Source organism: Oryctolagus cuniculus, chromosome 18, assembly GCF_964237555.1.
Source record: "Oryctolagus cuniculus chromosome 18, mOryCun1.1, whole genome shotgun sequence".
In the NCBI taxonomy this organism is placed as follows: domain Eukaryota; kingdom Metazoa; phylum Chordata; class Mammalia; order Lagomorpha; family Leporidae; genus Oryctolagus; species Oryctolagus cuniculus.
In genome coordinates, this window is record NC_091449.1 from 22420243 (window position 1) to 22431653 (window position 11411).

The 11411-nt window shown below is 53.0% G+C and overlaps 1 protein-coding gene and 1 long non-coding RNA gene across 12 annotated transcripts in view; one reads left to right on the forward strand and one right to left on the reverse strand.

Moving 5' to 3' along the window:
• GARRE1 (granule associated Rac and RHOG effector 1) overlaps nucleotides 1–5367 on the forward strand; it is a 98587-nt gene extending 93220 nt beyond the window's left edge. For all 11 annotated transcript variants that reach the window (XM_051846733.2, XM_051846738.2, XM_051846736.2 and 8 more), the window contains 2 exons: nucleotides 2339–2417; nucleotides 2876–5367. In XM_051846733.2, coding sequence (XP_051702693.1) covers nucleotides 2339–2417; nucleotides 2876–3184 — 388 coding nt within the window. In that variant the 3' untranslated portion in view covers nucleotides 3185–5367. The remainder of the gene's footprint in view (nucleotides 1–2338; nucleotides 2418–2875) is intronic.
• On the reverse strand, nucleotides 7–8159 carry LOC138846701 (uncharacterized). The gene is made up of 2 exons (XR_011384239.1): nucleotides 7915–8159; nucleotides 7–290 (listed from the first exon to the last, which is right to left on the reverse strand). It is a non-coding gene; the product is annotated as an uncharacterized lncRNA (long non-coding RNA).
• Nucleotides 8160–11411: the final 3252 nt, after the last annotated feature.

The following is an 11411-nucleotide window of genomic DNA, read 5'->3' on the forward strand; positions in this document are numbered from 1 at the left end:
AAGAGATTTTTTTTGTAATTTTTATTTATTTTATTTATTTTCATTTTATTTGAAAGACAGGCAAAGATCTTCTAACCACTGGTTCAGTTACCAAATGCCTGCAACAGCCAGGACTGGGCCAGGTAGGATCCAGGAGCTCAATCCAGGTCTTCCACATGTGTGTCAGGGACCCAAGTACTTCAGCTGTCATCTGCCTTCCTAGGGTGTACGTTACCAGGAAGCTGGGTGAGAAGCAGAGCCAGGATTTGAACTGCTGTGCCCAACGCCTGCCCTGTGACGGGATATTTAACCTGAAGAGAGGAGAAAGGGACATGTGGATGTGACCCACAGTTTACTCCTCTGGGAAAGCCACAGGAACCGCATCCCTCCCAGTCCATCTTGGGTTTGAAAGGTGGAGGGACTTTCAGTACTGCCTGGCTCCAGGCCTCTAAACACCTTCAGAATGTGTTTTCCATGAGGAAGAACTGGTACCATGTCACTTAATGTTGGGTTAAGTTTTTGCTAGCAGAACAGTGTTCTGGTAACCAGAATTATTATGGCAGGTGAGGGCAGATTTGGGAGACAGGGTCTGCTGGTGCTGGCCCTGCATTGTAGGAGGCAGCCCTTTCTGTGGGAGAAGAGCCAGGACAACCAAGTTCTGATCTGGACTTGTCAGCAGGTTCTGCAGCTTGGACAAAGGTCTCCCCTCAGCTTCTTTGTCAAAGGTGCTACTGGATAAAATGACCTCTGAAGAATATTTCAAAGTTGAGAAAAATAATAAGATGGGTCTTGAAATGAGAAGAAATTGGGTAAAGAGAGCTGGAGATACTGCTGTGGATGTGGGGAAACGGAGCCCAGAGGTGGCAGACAGTGCACACGGGCAGGACTGGAGCACATGCAGAAGTCGTGCTGTGGTGTGGAAAGGGAGGCCAGGGTCAGGCTTCAGTGGATAAGTGGTAGGGAGTGGGCGGTGAAGACAGAAGGACGTCTTAGTGGGACACACTGTGGTGATGGTGGTGGTGGTGATCATGGTGATCATTAACACAAGTTGGGTGCTTCCTGGGTGCCGGGGTTTGGACTGAGCTCCTCACAATCGCTGTATGCGTGTGTTAGGGCTGCCGTAACAAGTACCGTAGCTTGGGGGCTTAAACAGCAAGCATTTTCTCACAGTCTGGGAAGCTAGGCATCTGCGATGGAGATGTGGATAGGATTGGTTTCTCCTGCAGCCCCTCTCCAGGGCTTTATAGACAGCTGTTTCCTTGTGTCTTCACGAGGTCATGCCTGTGTATGTGTCTGTGTCTTAAGCTGCTTCTGTGAGTCATAGTGGCTTAGGGCCCAACCTAATGAGCTCAAATATAATCATCTCTTTAAAGCTCCTGTGTCTCTATATAGGCACAATTTGGGGTATAGGAGGTTAGGGCTTCAGCATTTTAATTGCAAGGGGCGAGGGGAAATTAGACACAATTCAGTCCTTAACAACCACCTTCTAAGTACTGTTTAACATCCCTCCCCTTACATGGTAGGGAAACTGAGGCTCAGAAGTTCATTCATTCATTCATTCATTCATTTGGTGGCACTGGTGGTCCAGAGGCAAACAAAACAAAGCCCTTGTCCATGTGGAACTTGCATTCCAGTGAGGGATGGGAGATAAACAAGAGCAGATTGGGTCAGGTCCGTGAGGCTAGGAGGGGACAGGCAGGGTTTGTTTTCAGAAGGGTAGTTGGGAGTCTTCTGATGAGCAGGGGCTGAGCGATGTGCGGGAGCTCCTGGTGGGGAAGGGCAGTGGGATGCTGCAGAAGAGAGGGATCAAGGATGCTGTGTGGCAGGGGTGTGGTGCACTGTGTGGGACATTTGCAGGAGTGGCAGGTTGAGGCCAGCAAGGAGTTTGACTTCATTGTAGACTGCAACCAAGCAGACATCTCAGAAGTCCCCTTGTGCCACCTCTGCGGAAACTGCCATCTGCATAAGAGATGCTGAGCCTGTCCTGCTGCTTCCTGCCTTTTTCCTTCACTGTTGCCACACAAACCCGTTGGTGTTATTAGTAAAATCAACAGGCTTTTGATTTTGAGTCGCATATCCCCAGTGCATGGTAAACACCCAGTTACTTTGTGAATAAGTGAACAGAAAGCCAAACCTGGTGGATGCAGGTGCCTCCCACCCCACCTGCCTGTGCCAACTTGCAGGAATGCACCATTTATTGCTGACCCCTCATCCTGAATACAGTGGATCCAAGGTCTCCCTCTCGTAACTAGAACGGGACCTAGAGACACTGGAGCCAGGCAGCAAGAATGTCTGTGCCCTGAAGAGAAGCTGGGCAGGAAGGCGGGGAATCAGTGCTCTGAGCTCTTGGTTCTTTCAGGAAACACAGCAGCGGAGAGCAGGAGACCAGCACGCTGCCCTCGCCGCCTCTCCTCACTACAGTGGAGGACATGAGCCAGGTACCATGGGCTGGCCCCCTGGGTGCAGACGGGGGGCACGACTGCAGAGCTTCAGTTTGAAGGGGGCCTCACCTGTGGCCCGGGGGCTTCTTTGTGGTGAATAGCTTTATATTCTCATGATTTTGTCTGAGTGAACAGCTGTCTGGCTGACTCAGAGCCACATGGTGGGGACTCTGCAGGGCTACAATGGCCAGTGCAACAGCCACTCGCTGCATGTGACTGCTTGAATTAAGTACAAATAAAATGTCAGTTGCTCGGCTGCACCAGCCATACATGGCAGATGGCTGCTGTGTTGGACAATGTAGGTGTAGACCACTGCTGTCCTGCAAGAACTTCTCTTGGACAGGACTGGGGTTCTCACCTTGCCTCCTAGCTACTAGGGGCAAGGGCCAGAGGCCCAGGGAGGTGGGAAAAGATACATCAGAAATGCCACTTACAAACCTTCTTCTGTGTCTCAGGAAAACAAAACCAAAACGTGGCCGCCCAAAGCACCGTGGCAGCACCCTTCCCCACTGCCCAGCACGCTGCCCAGCCCGAGCACGCCACTCTATGCCGTCGCCAGCCCCGGCAGCCAGTGGAATGACACCATGCAGATGCTACAGTCGCCAGTGTGGGCTGCCACCAGCGACTGCAGTGCCGCCTCCTTCAGCTACGTGCAGACTCCACCGCAGCCCCCGCCCCCGCCAGCGCACAAGGCGGCACCCAAGGGCTTCAAGGCCTTCCCTGGGAAGGCTGAGCGCAGGCCGGCCTACTTGCCCCAGTACTGACCAGGGCCAGTCTGCATGCCTTCCCAGGTTGTGGGGGTGAATATCCCCACCCCAGGGCCAACTCGCTGACACCAGCTCCCCAGAGGACCAGTGCACTCCTGTCCCAGGGGTGGTTTCTTGGGGATGGGGATGTTTGGCAGCTCCAAACCTTTAAAACCTGGCTTCACAGACTTTGGCGGCATCAGACGTCCGGAGAGCCAGCTGCAGATGGTTTCTGGCTCTCAGGGGGATGCCGGAGCATCTGCATGCTCAGTAAGCACCTCAGGGGATTCTGATGGAAGCAGCCTTGGGCCACACTCTGAGAAACACAGCTCTAAGGTTTTTAGTCCAACTGTGTGTGGGAAGGCACCAGGACTGAAGGGTGGGAGCAAACTGACCATGTTCTGAGACCCTCTCTTTAACATGTTGTGATGACCACACCAATCACTGTATTTTCTAGCTATTTTTCCTTTAGTTTTTTAGTTAAAACATCTCCTGCCTAAAATACATTGAATAATTTAAGATGACAGATACACTGGCTGGAGGTTTGTTCAACACTATCTTTATTTAAGCTTCCACAAAAAGGGCAAAGTTTAGAATATTTGTGACCAGAAGCAATCACCTGGGTTTTCTGAGGGTGACCAGCTCCTTGCCGCTGTAGGGGTGCAGCCTTTACCAGATTTTCAAAAAAGGATTGGAGGCATTTCCTGATGATCCCGGAAGTGAGCCAGCTGGCTACTCTCAGACCTGCATGTGGCCAGAGGCATCGACAGGGGCCTCCGGGAAGAGGGCAGAGCAGCGCTGTGCAGGCGCCTGCACGGGCAGCATTTGTGAGCTGGCTCAATGCAGACAGGAATTAATTTAGTCTTGTCTTTAAAAAAAATAAAACTCTGCCTCATTTGCAGTTGACATGTGCCATTAAACAGATGACATCCTGTGGATTTAGGGATATCTTCCAGCCAGAATGGATCCAGAAGAATTGAATGGTGCTTAAATTGAGAAATAATAAATATATCTATATAGAGTAGATATCCCACTGTATATTAATTGAGGTTACAGAAAGTTCTTTATATAAAACTTATTTAAATTTTTCATATTTCATCTTTGAAAAAATCTAATTGAGAAAAATCCATAATATTTTCTGGTATGAAAGTTTGACAGTATTAATATTTTTTTTATATTTTCTTAAATCATTAAACCATTTTAATATATGTTAACTACTAATAAATGGTTTATTCTTTCTAACTCCATATAAGCTTTTCCAACAAAGATTGTAATAACACATTTATGTTCTCATTTTTCTACGGATATAAGTAAATTTATATTTAAAAATACCAAAAAGAATAAATATATATATGTATGTATGTATGTACGTACACACATACACACACACTAATTATAGAGGACCCTTAGGGTGTCTGAGCCCAGCCACCTGACTTTTTAGTACTGTGTTGTTAGGCTGTTTCCAGGCCTCGAGTGTTGTCTTTTGTGCTCTGTGGGGATGCCATTGCTGCCTGTTCCTATGATCCTTTCACCGTGGGTTCTGAACATTCACCTCACCATGTTTACAGAGAACTCTCTTGTACATAGATTCTTTCAGGCACGTGCTTTGCACCGACCCTGCGTGGCTCTTGTCTGTTGTGTTAGCTGTCACGGTGTATGCAGTCTGTTAAAGTCGTTTGTGGCTGTTTTTCTTGTAAGATAGTTTTTTCTTCAATAATGTGTCCATCGTACCCTGTATTCCAAGTTCTATTATACTGACGTACTCTTGTTTTAATAGTGCCTCCCCAAAGACCTCACCCTGGACAGAAATCAGTCCTGAGGCCCCAGTGCAGGTGGCATTGCTAATTGTCACTTTCCAGTTTGACATTTTGTAATTGCATCTCCATGGGCTGTGAGACTGTGTGAAGCTATTTGTGTGGTCTCCATGTAGGTGCTGTGTTCCCAGCACCACTGCTCTGAACACTGGTAATTCCAGGTGCTGCGCTCGGCAGAGGGGTCTCGCCAATGCGCATGTGTGTGCGTGTGTGAGTGTGTGTGTCCTTTGCATGGCCGGGTGTGGCTGCCTTGCTCGGGCATCAGCAGGACACAGTGTGAATAGTTATAATGCTTCCAAACTGGAACTCTACATTTTGTATCTTACTTTTAAAGCTCCTATAAGTAAAATAACTATTGGCTTTATTAAAAATATACATTTAATAATACTTTGTATCTTTGTTTACAATGAACTGCAGCAGACACCATTAGAATCCATGGCTGGCTTATCACTTTCAAAAGCTGCACATGAATTGGCTTTTAGATCACCCTCTGATTTCTGAGACCTGGCAAGGAGAAGGAGCACTGTGGGTATGAGGGGCTGCAGTGGACGGGCAGCAAACAGTGACCAACCGCAGCTCTCTTGTTGGCTTCCCTAAGGCTGCAGCTGGTTTAGGCCCCTGCACAAGTGAAGAGGATGTAATGGTGAGGAGGCCATCTCCTGAAAGGATGAATACTGTTTGGGATGGGGTCCTCAACACCCACAGCCCACCAAGTGTGGATGCCATGACCCACACTCTCCCCCAGCAGCCTGCAGCAGAGGGGTAAGAAGAACCTGTCTCGCTTGGTGATGCCATCATGCCGAGCAGAAGGAAGACTATGAGGGCACCCCAGTTGGAGGGTGGGTGATAGGGGAGTGAGCCTTAGGGTATAACCACAGGTGGAAGTACCACTCTGGCTTCTGTGTGCTGAGGTGCCCTCGAGTTGAGCCTTTGAAATGCACCTCACAAGAAGAAGCTTAGTAACAGCCTCGTCGGTCGCAGGAGAGCACCAGGGGATACACTGGCGTTAATATTAAAAGCTAGCGGGGGTGGGAGTTGGGGGAATCATCTGTGCCTAACACAAGCACCCCGTGCTGTTCACCGGCTTTGCTTCCACAGCAGTGGTGGAGCTAGGAGTGCTGCCTGCGTTCCTCGTGAGTGGGGATGGAAGAAGAATGGACAGTACACCCCAGCCCCCGGAGGCTCCTTGGAGCCCTGCTGTCGGAGACGGAGGACGCGTAGGCAGTCCAGGTGTCTGAGGCTTGTGAGCCTCCTTTCCCACCTGGGGGCTAGCTAGAGTGGCGCTTCCAGCTTGGACTGCCACATAGCAAGCAAGGGCCCGTGAGGGGTGGCCCATGGTGCACGACGTGGTCCGGGTTGTGACTTGTTCCCTGATCTGGACACAGGAAACAAACCCCTCCCAGTGGACGGCTGACTGGCTGCCTCTCAGCAACAAGCAGCTGCGTCCCCGGGGCAAGCCGCCGGAAGTAACCCAAGGCCAGCCTTGTGGATGTGGCTTGTGTCTGTCGGGACTGAGTTTGTAATGTGGGCCCAGAGGACACAGAAGAGGCCAAATCTTCCCTGGGATCCAGGACTGCAAAGATGCACCCGGCCTTGAAAGCTGGGCAACACGACCCCACCTTTCCCACCCTTGGAAGAATAACACTGCCCACCTGTCCTCCCAGCTGTTGTGCAGGCTAACCTAGAGGACATTCTAGGTTGTTCCTTTCGTTAGTTAACCAGCAAGGCCTATAAATGTACCTCCAAGCCCATCCGAATTCCACGTTCTTGTACCTCCACTACCATCACCTGGTCCTCACCGGGCTTCTCCCTTCACAGCCTCAGGTTCCCCCAGCAGCTGCTCGGCCCCTCCATCAGGTCTCAAGCCGGAGCCCGCCTTCCAACCTGGCTTTTGCTTCTCACAGCCCTTAACACTCCCACCACCACCACCACCACGCTGGAATCCGTTAGCATCTGTCCCTCTCATCGGGATGAAGGCCCAGTGAGAGCAAGGAGCTGGGCCTGTTGACAGCCACGAGTGCAGTGTGCAGGACTGACTGCACCCGGACTACTGCCTAGCAACCGAGGTAGATGAAGTGTTGCTGTGGCCAGAACTGGCAAGTTCTACTAGCGAAACAGAGAACTAAACATAAAAAGGCATATGCCAGACTAAGCCAACCTGTACCAGGAAAGCAAAGGACTGACATCAGGAGCTGCAAGTAGGGCTACGAGTACGTACGTAGCCCTTTAGTAAGTGTAGTCTTAGTACAGCTATGTACTCTAGGGCACCAAGCGACAAGTCTCGGCCACAGAGGGAAGACTGAAGCTCCTACACGCGCCAGGTTCCCACCACACATGACTTCCGGCTGGCGCATGCGCACGGCCGCCGCCCCGTGGCGCATGCGCACGAGCGCTAACGCCTCCATCCCAGACGTGCGGCCGCGGAGGTTTCCTCGCTACCGTCCCCGGCCCTGCGCAGAGACATGCGCATAAGCGCGCGCTCCGCCCACCCCGGACGTGCCAGCCTACACGCAGACGCGTGCGCAGCACTCCCTAGCGCCCGCCTTCGCTGCACGTAGGCTGGTCCGGGCCCCGGTTTCGTGAGCTCCTCCCGCGCCCGGAGCCCCGCGGGGCGCGCGGAGGTGTGGTCTCCTGGCCCTGGCTGAGGCTGCGTGACTTAGCATCCCCGGAGCGGCTCTCGGAAAATCCGTCGGCGCGCCCCGCTCCCGCCCTCCTGCGGACTCCTTCACCGGGGCCCCAGGACAGACCCCTTCCCTGGGCTGCCAGACCCGCGACTGGCGGCCTTTCTAAATGCCCGTGCCTCGGTTTCCCTGTCTTCAGATCGTCTCTTGTTGGGGGCTGTGCGCACCACAGGCTGCAGTGAGTGGGACACGGGGCTCTCCCTGCACGTCGTAACTGGCCTGCCTGTCGGGTGTGCCCTGATCTGCTCCTCACCCAGCCTCCACCGTCTCGCGGCAGCACCTGACGTTTCCAGGAGCTCCAGGATTTTCCGAGTTGGTTCCCGGTGTAGCGCTTCCAGGATCCCAGGCAGACTGAGCCCGGTACCCAGCCGTTTGCCAGCTGACAGGTGTCATGGGTTTAACATTTGTTCAGAGCGTAAAATAACACTGAACTCCCAAAGATTCCACTGCACTGACACCACCCCTACACTGGTGCCTGACCATGCCCTGCCTTTTTTTTTTTTTTTTTTTTTTTGGGGGGGGGATGGTTTTCTTACTCTTGGCCTTCACAGGTCACTGGATCCAGGCCAACAGGACCAGTGTTGGTGCTCTAAGTTTTGGGATTTTCCTGCCTCTGCAGTTGCACACCCTGCTGTCCTTTCCCTTGGCCATTTCCACGTATAAGGTGTTTTTTGTTTTTTGAAGATTTATTTTATTTACTTGAAAGTCAGAGTTGCTGAGACAGAGTGAGATCTTCTATCCACTGCTTCACTCCCCAAATGGCCACACAGGCCAGGGCTGGGCCAGGCTAAAGCCGGGAGCCTGGAACTCCATCTCACATGGAAGCCAAATACTTGGGCTGCTTTTCCCAGCAGCGAACACCACAGAGCTGGATGAGAAGTGGAGCAGCTGGTACTCGAACTGGCACTCAATGGATGCTGGCATTGCAGGCACTGCGCCACAGCACTGGCCCCATGCGCGTGTAAAATTCCTCCCTGTTAATCAGGATTATTGTAGGGGTCTTCAGAACCTTAGTAGGGGAGTCCTACTATGAAAGCACCATGTGGGGTCCCATCTGCAGTATTGGTTCAAGTCCCGGCTGCTCCACTCCTGATCCAGTTCCCTGCTAATGGCCTGGGAAAGCAGTGGAGGATGGCCCGAGTGATTGGGCCCCTGCACCCACGTGGGAGACCAAGAAGCTCCTGAGGAGTTAACCAGTGTGTCTCTCCCTCTCTTTGTAACACTGCCTTTCAAATAAATAAGCAAAATCTTTTTAAAAAAATTGCATGGATTTCAAAATTCTTGAGCAAAAACTATTGTGTCTTTTAGTATCACTTTCCGAGCTTTTTGAAGTCTGCTGTATCATAGAGGCTTCACTGGTACTGCACTAGAATGAGGCTGATGAGGGGAAGGGGCCTGCCTGCTCTGCCACTGTCCCTGCGCCTGTGTGCCAAGGCTGCCAGCAAGTGGCGTGAACAGGGAGGGCTCAGGCAGGAGTCAGGCGACCTTGGGCCGATTCTCTGCTTCCCAACAGACTGCCCTTCTCAACTCTCCTACCCTGTGTTAAATGGGGAGGACAGCTGGAGGCCCCTCTCGGGTGCCGAGACGGTGGGAGAGGATCCGCCGGGAGCTCCACACGGAGACCCCCTGGCCAGGGCGGTTTCCCTGTTCCTTGTCTCACCGTGAGTGGCTTCCCGCTCCTGGTGCTCCGCCTTTGTTCTCTGTCTGGTGCTTTCCTGAGCTGCTAGTACTTCTCACCCTTCAGATCCGAACTTGAGTTTCTCACTGAGAAGGAGAAGTGAGGTAACTTTTGGAATTTCGAAGTAAGGAGGTGAGACCTAAAATAGTGCGGGGAGATCTGCAGCTGCTGGGAATTGTAGACGCCAAACTGCTGGAGGTGTGCGGGGAAATGTCAAAGGACAAAGCCTTTGAAGTGGCAGCCATCTTGGGCTTCCCCTCTTTCTCCCCCTGTGGGTTGGGAGGGTGGGAAAGGACCCTGAAGGAGACAGGGTGGCAGCCGGCAGGTGAGCACCGGCGCAACTGGTGGCAAGACTCAGGAGTTACAAGCAGTAACTCAAAATGACTCAAACTCTAAGGGAAATCATTGGTTTACATCAGCTGCAGGCAGCCTGACCCCAGGAACACTGGCCCTGTGTGGGCCGCTGTGGTGTCTCTCGGGGGGTCATTCTCTCTCTCTCTCTCTCTCTCTCTCTCCTCGAGACTCAGGTCTGTCCTTTGGGACGGGCGGCGTAGCACCCTCAGCAAAGCAGAGACTTCTGGCTGCAGGGTCTCAGGAGATGGCTGATTGGCTGGCTTGGGTCCGTGTGCTCATCCGTGATGCAATCAGGGAGGTGGGATGGAACACAAGGGCGGGAGGTAGTGTTTCTGGACAAAGGTGATTGACGTCATCACAAAGAAACTACTAGGAAAAGGGAGTTCGTGGCTACCGTTGGCAGAGAGGCCTCTGCGGAACACCAGGTAGGTGGCCCACGGCACAGTGGCTGGGAGACAGGACTTCCCATTGGTTCAGGCAGTGTTCAGAAGCACAGGCCCTGGTGTGGACCGGAAACCCAGGCGGGAGAGAGTCCCAGGGAACCCCAGCAGAACAGCTTCTGTTCAGCGCGGTCGGGCTGTGCTGTGCTGGACACTCAGTCCAGGTTGAGTTCGCAGTTGGCCCCGAACGCCTCTGGGTGAAGAAGGGTCCCGTGGACAAGGACACCGCCGACTGCCCTGACCGAAGCCCCCTTTCCCTCTGGCCTGCGAGATCCTGGCAGCCCCGTGCCCAGGCATCTGACTCTGTCTACCGTGTCAGGTGATGTCGGTCCTCTGCTTCCTGCCTCTCTCAGGACAGAAGTGAAGTCCTCCCAGTGACTCAGGAGGCCCCGTGTTCCTCCCCTGCCCTCTCTGACCTCATCTCTTGGCACTTTCTCTCCACCCCAGGCTTCTCCCATTTCTGGAACATCTGCACATGCTCATGATTTGTTTGTTCTAAAAACATTCATGTATTTGAACGGCAGAGTGACAGAAGGGCAAAGACAGAGACACCTTCCTTCTGCTGGTTCACTCCCCAGATGACGGCTACAGCTGTGGCCGGGCCTGGCCGAACCCAGGACCAGGAACTCCACCCAGGGTCTCCCATGTCGGTGCAGGGGCCCAAGCACTTGGGCCATCCTCTGCTGCTTTCCCAGGCGCATTAGCAGGGAACTGGGTCGGAAGTAGAACAGCCAAGACTGGAAACAGCAATCCCATATGGGAGGCCAATCCGATATGGGAGGCAGCTTGGCCTGCTGGGCCACAGGAATTTTGTGTCTCAGGAATTTCGCAGTTGCTGAACTTTACCCCTGGAGAGCCAGTCGGCTGGCTCCCTGACCCGCAGGCTTTTGCACAAATGTCATCTCCCCGGTGCAGTTTTGTTCTCCACCATTCTATTTAAAATCACAACCCCTGCTTCCAGCACCCTCTCCAGCTGCCTTTTCCTCGATAGCACTTGCCAGCACTTAGTTATTTGGCTCTTTTGTGCCCAAAGCACCTGGAATAGTACCTGTAAGGTGGAAGGCGTTCAGTAAGAGTGCCAACGAATGAATGAATGAATGAATGACGCAGCAGACCGGGGTGTGGAGTGCTCGGTCCCTGCTCCCCTCCCTCCTGGGCAGCGGCCAGGAGAGCGGCGGCGCAAGTGGCCGCCCGGGGCCAGGGAGCGACCAGCTGCAGAGCGGCGGCGGCGGGGAGCAAGGTCGCCCCGCGGGGGCGCGGGCGGGGGCGCGGGGCGGG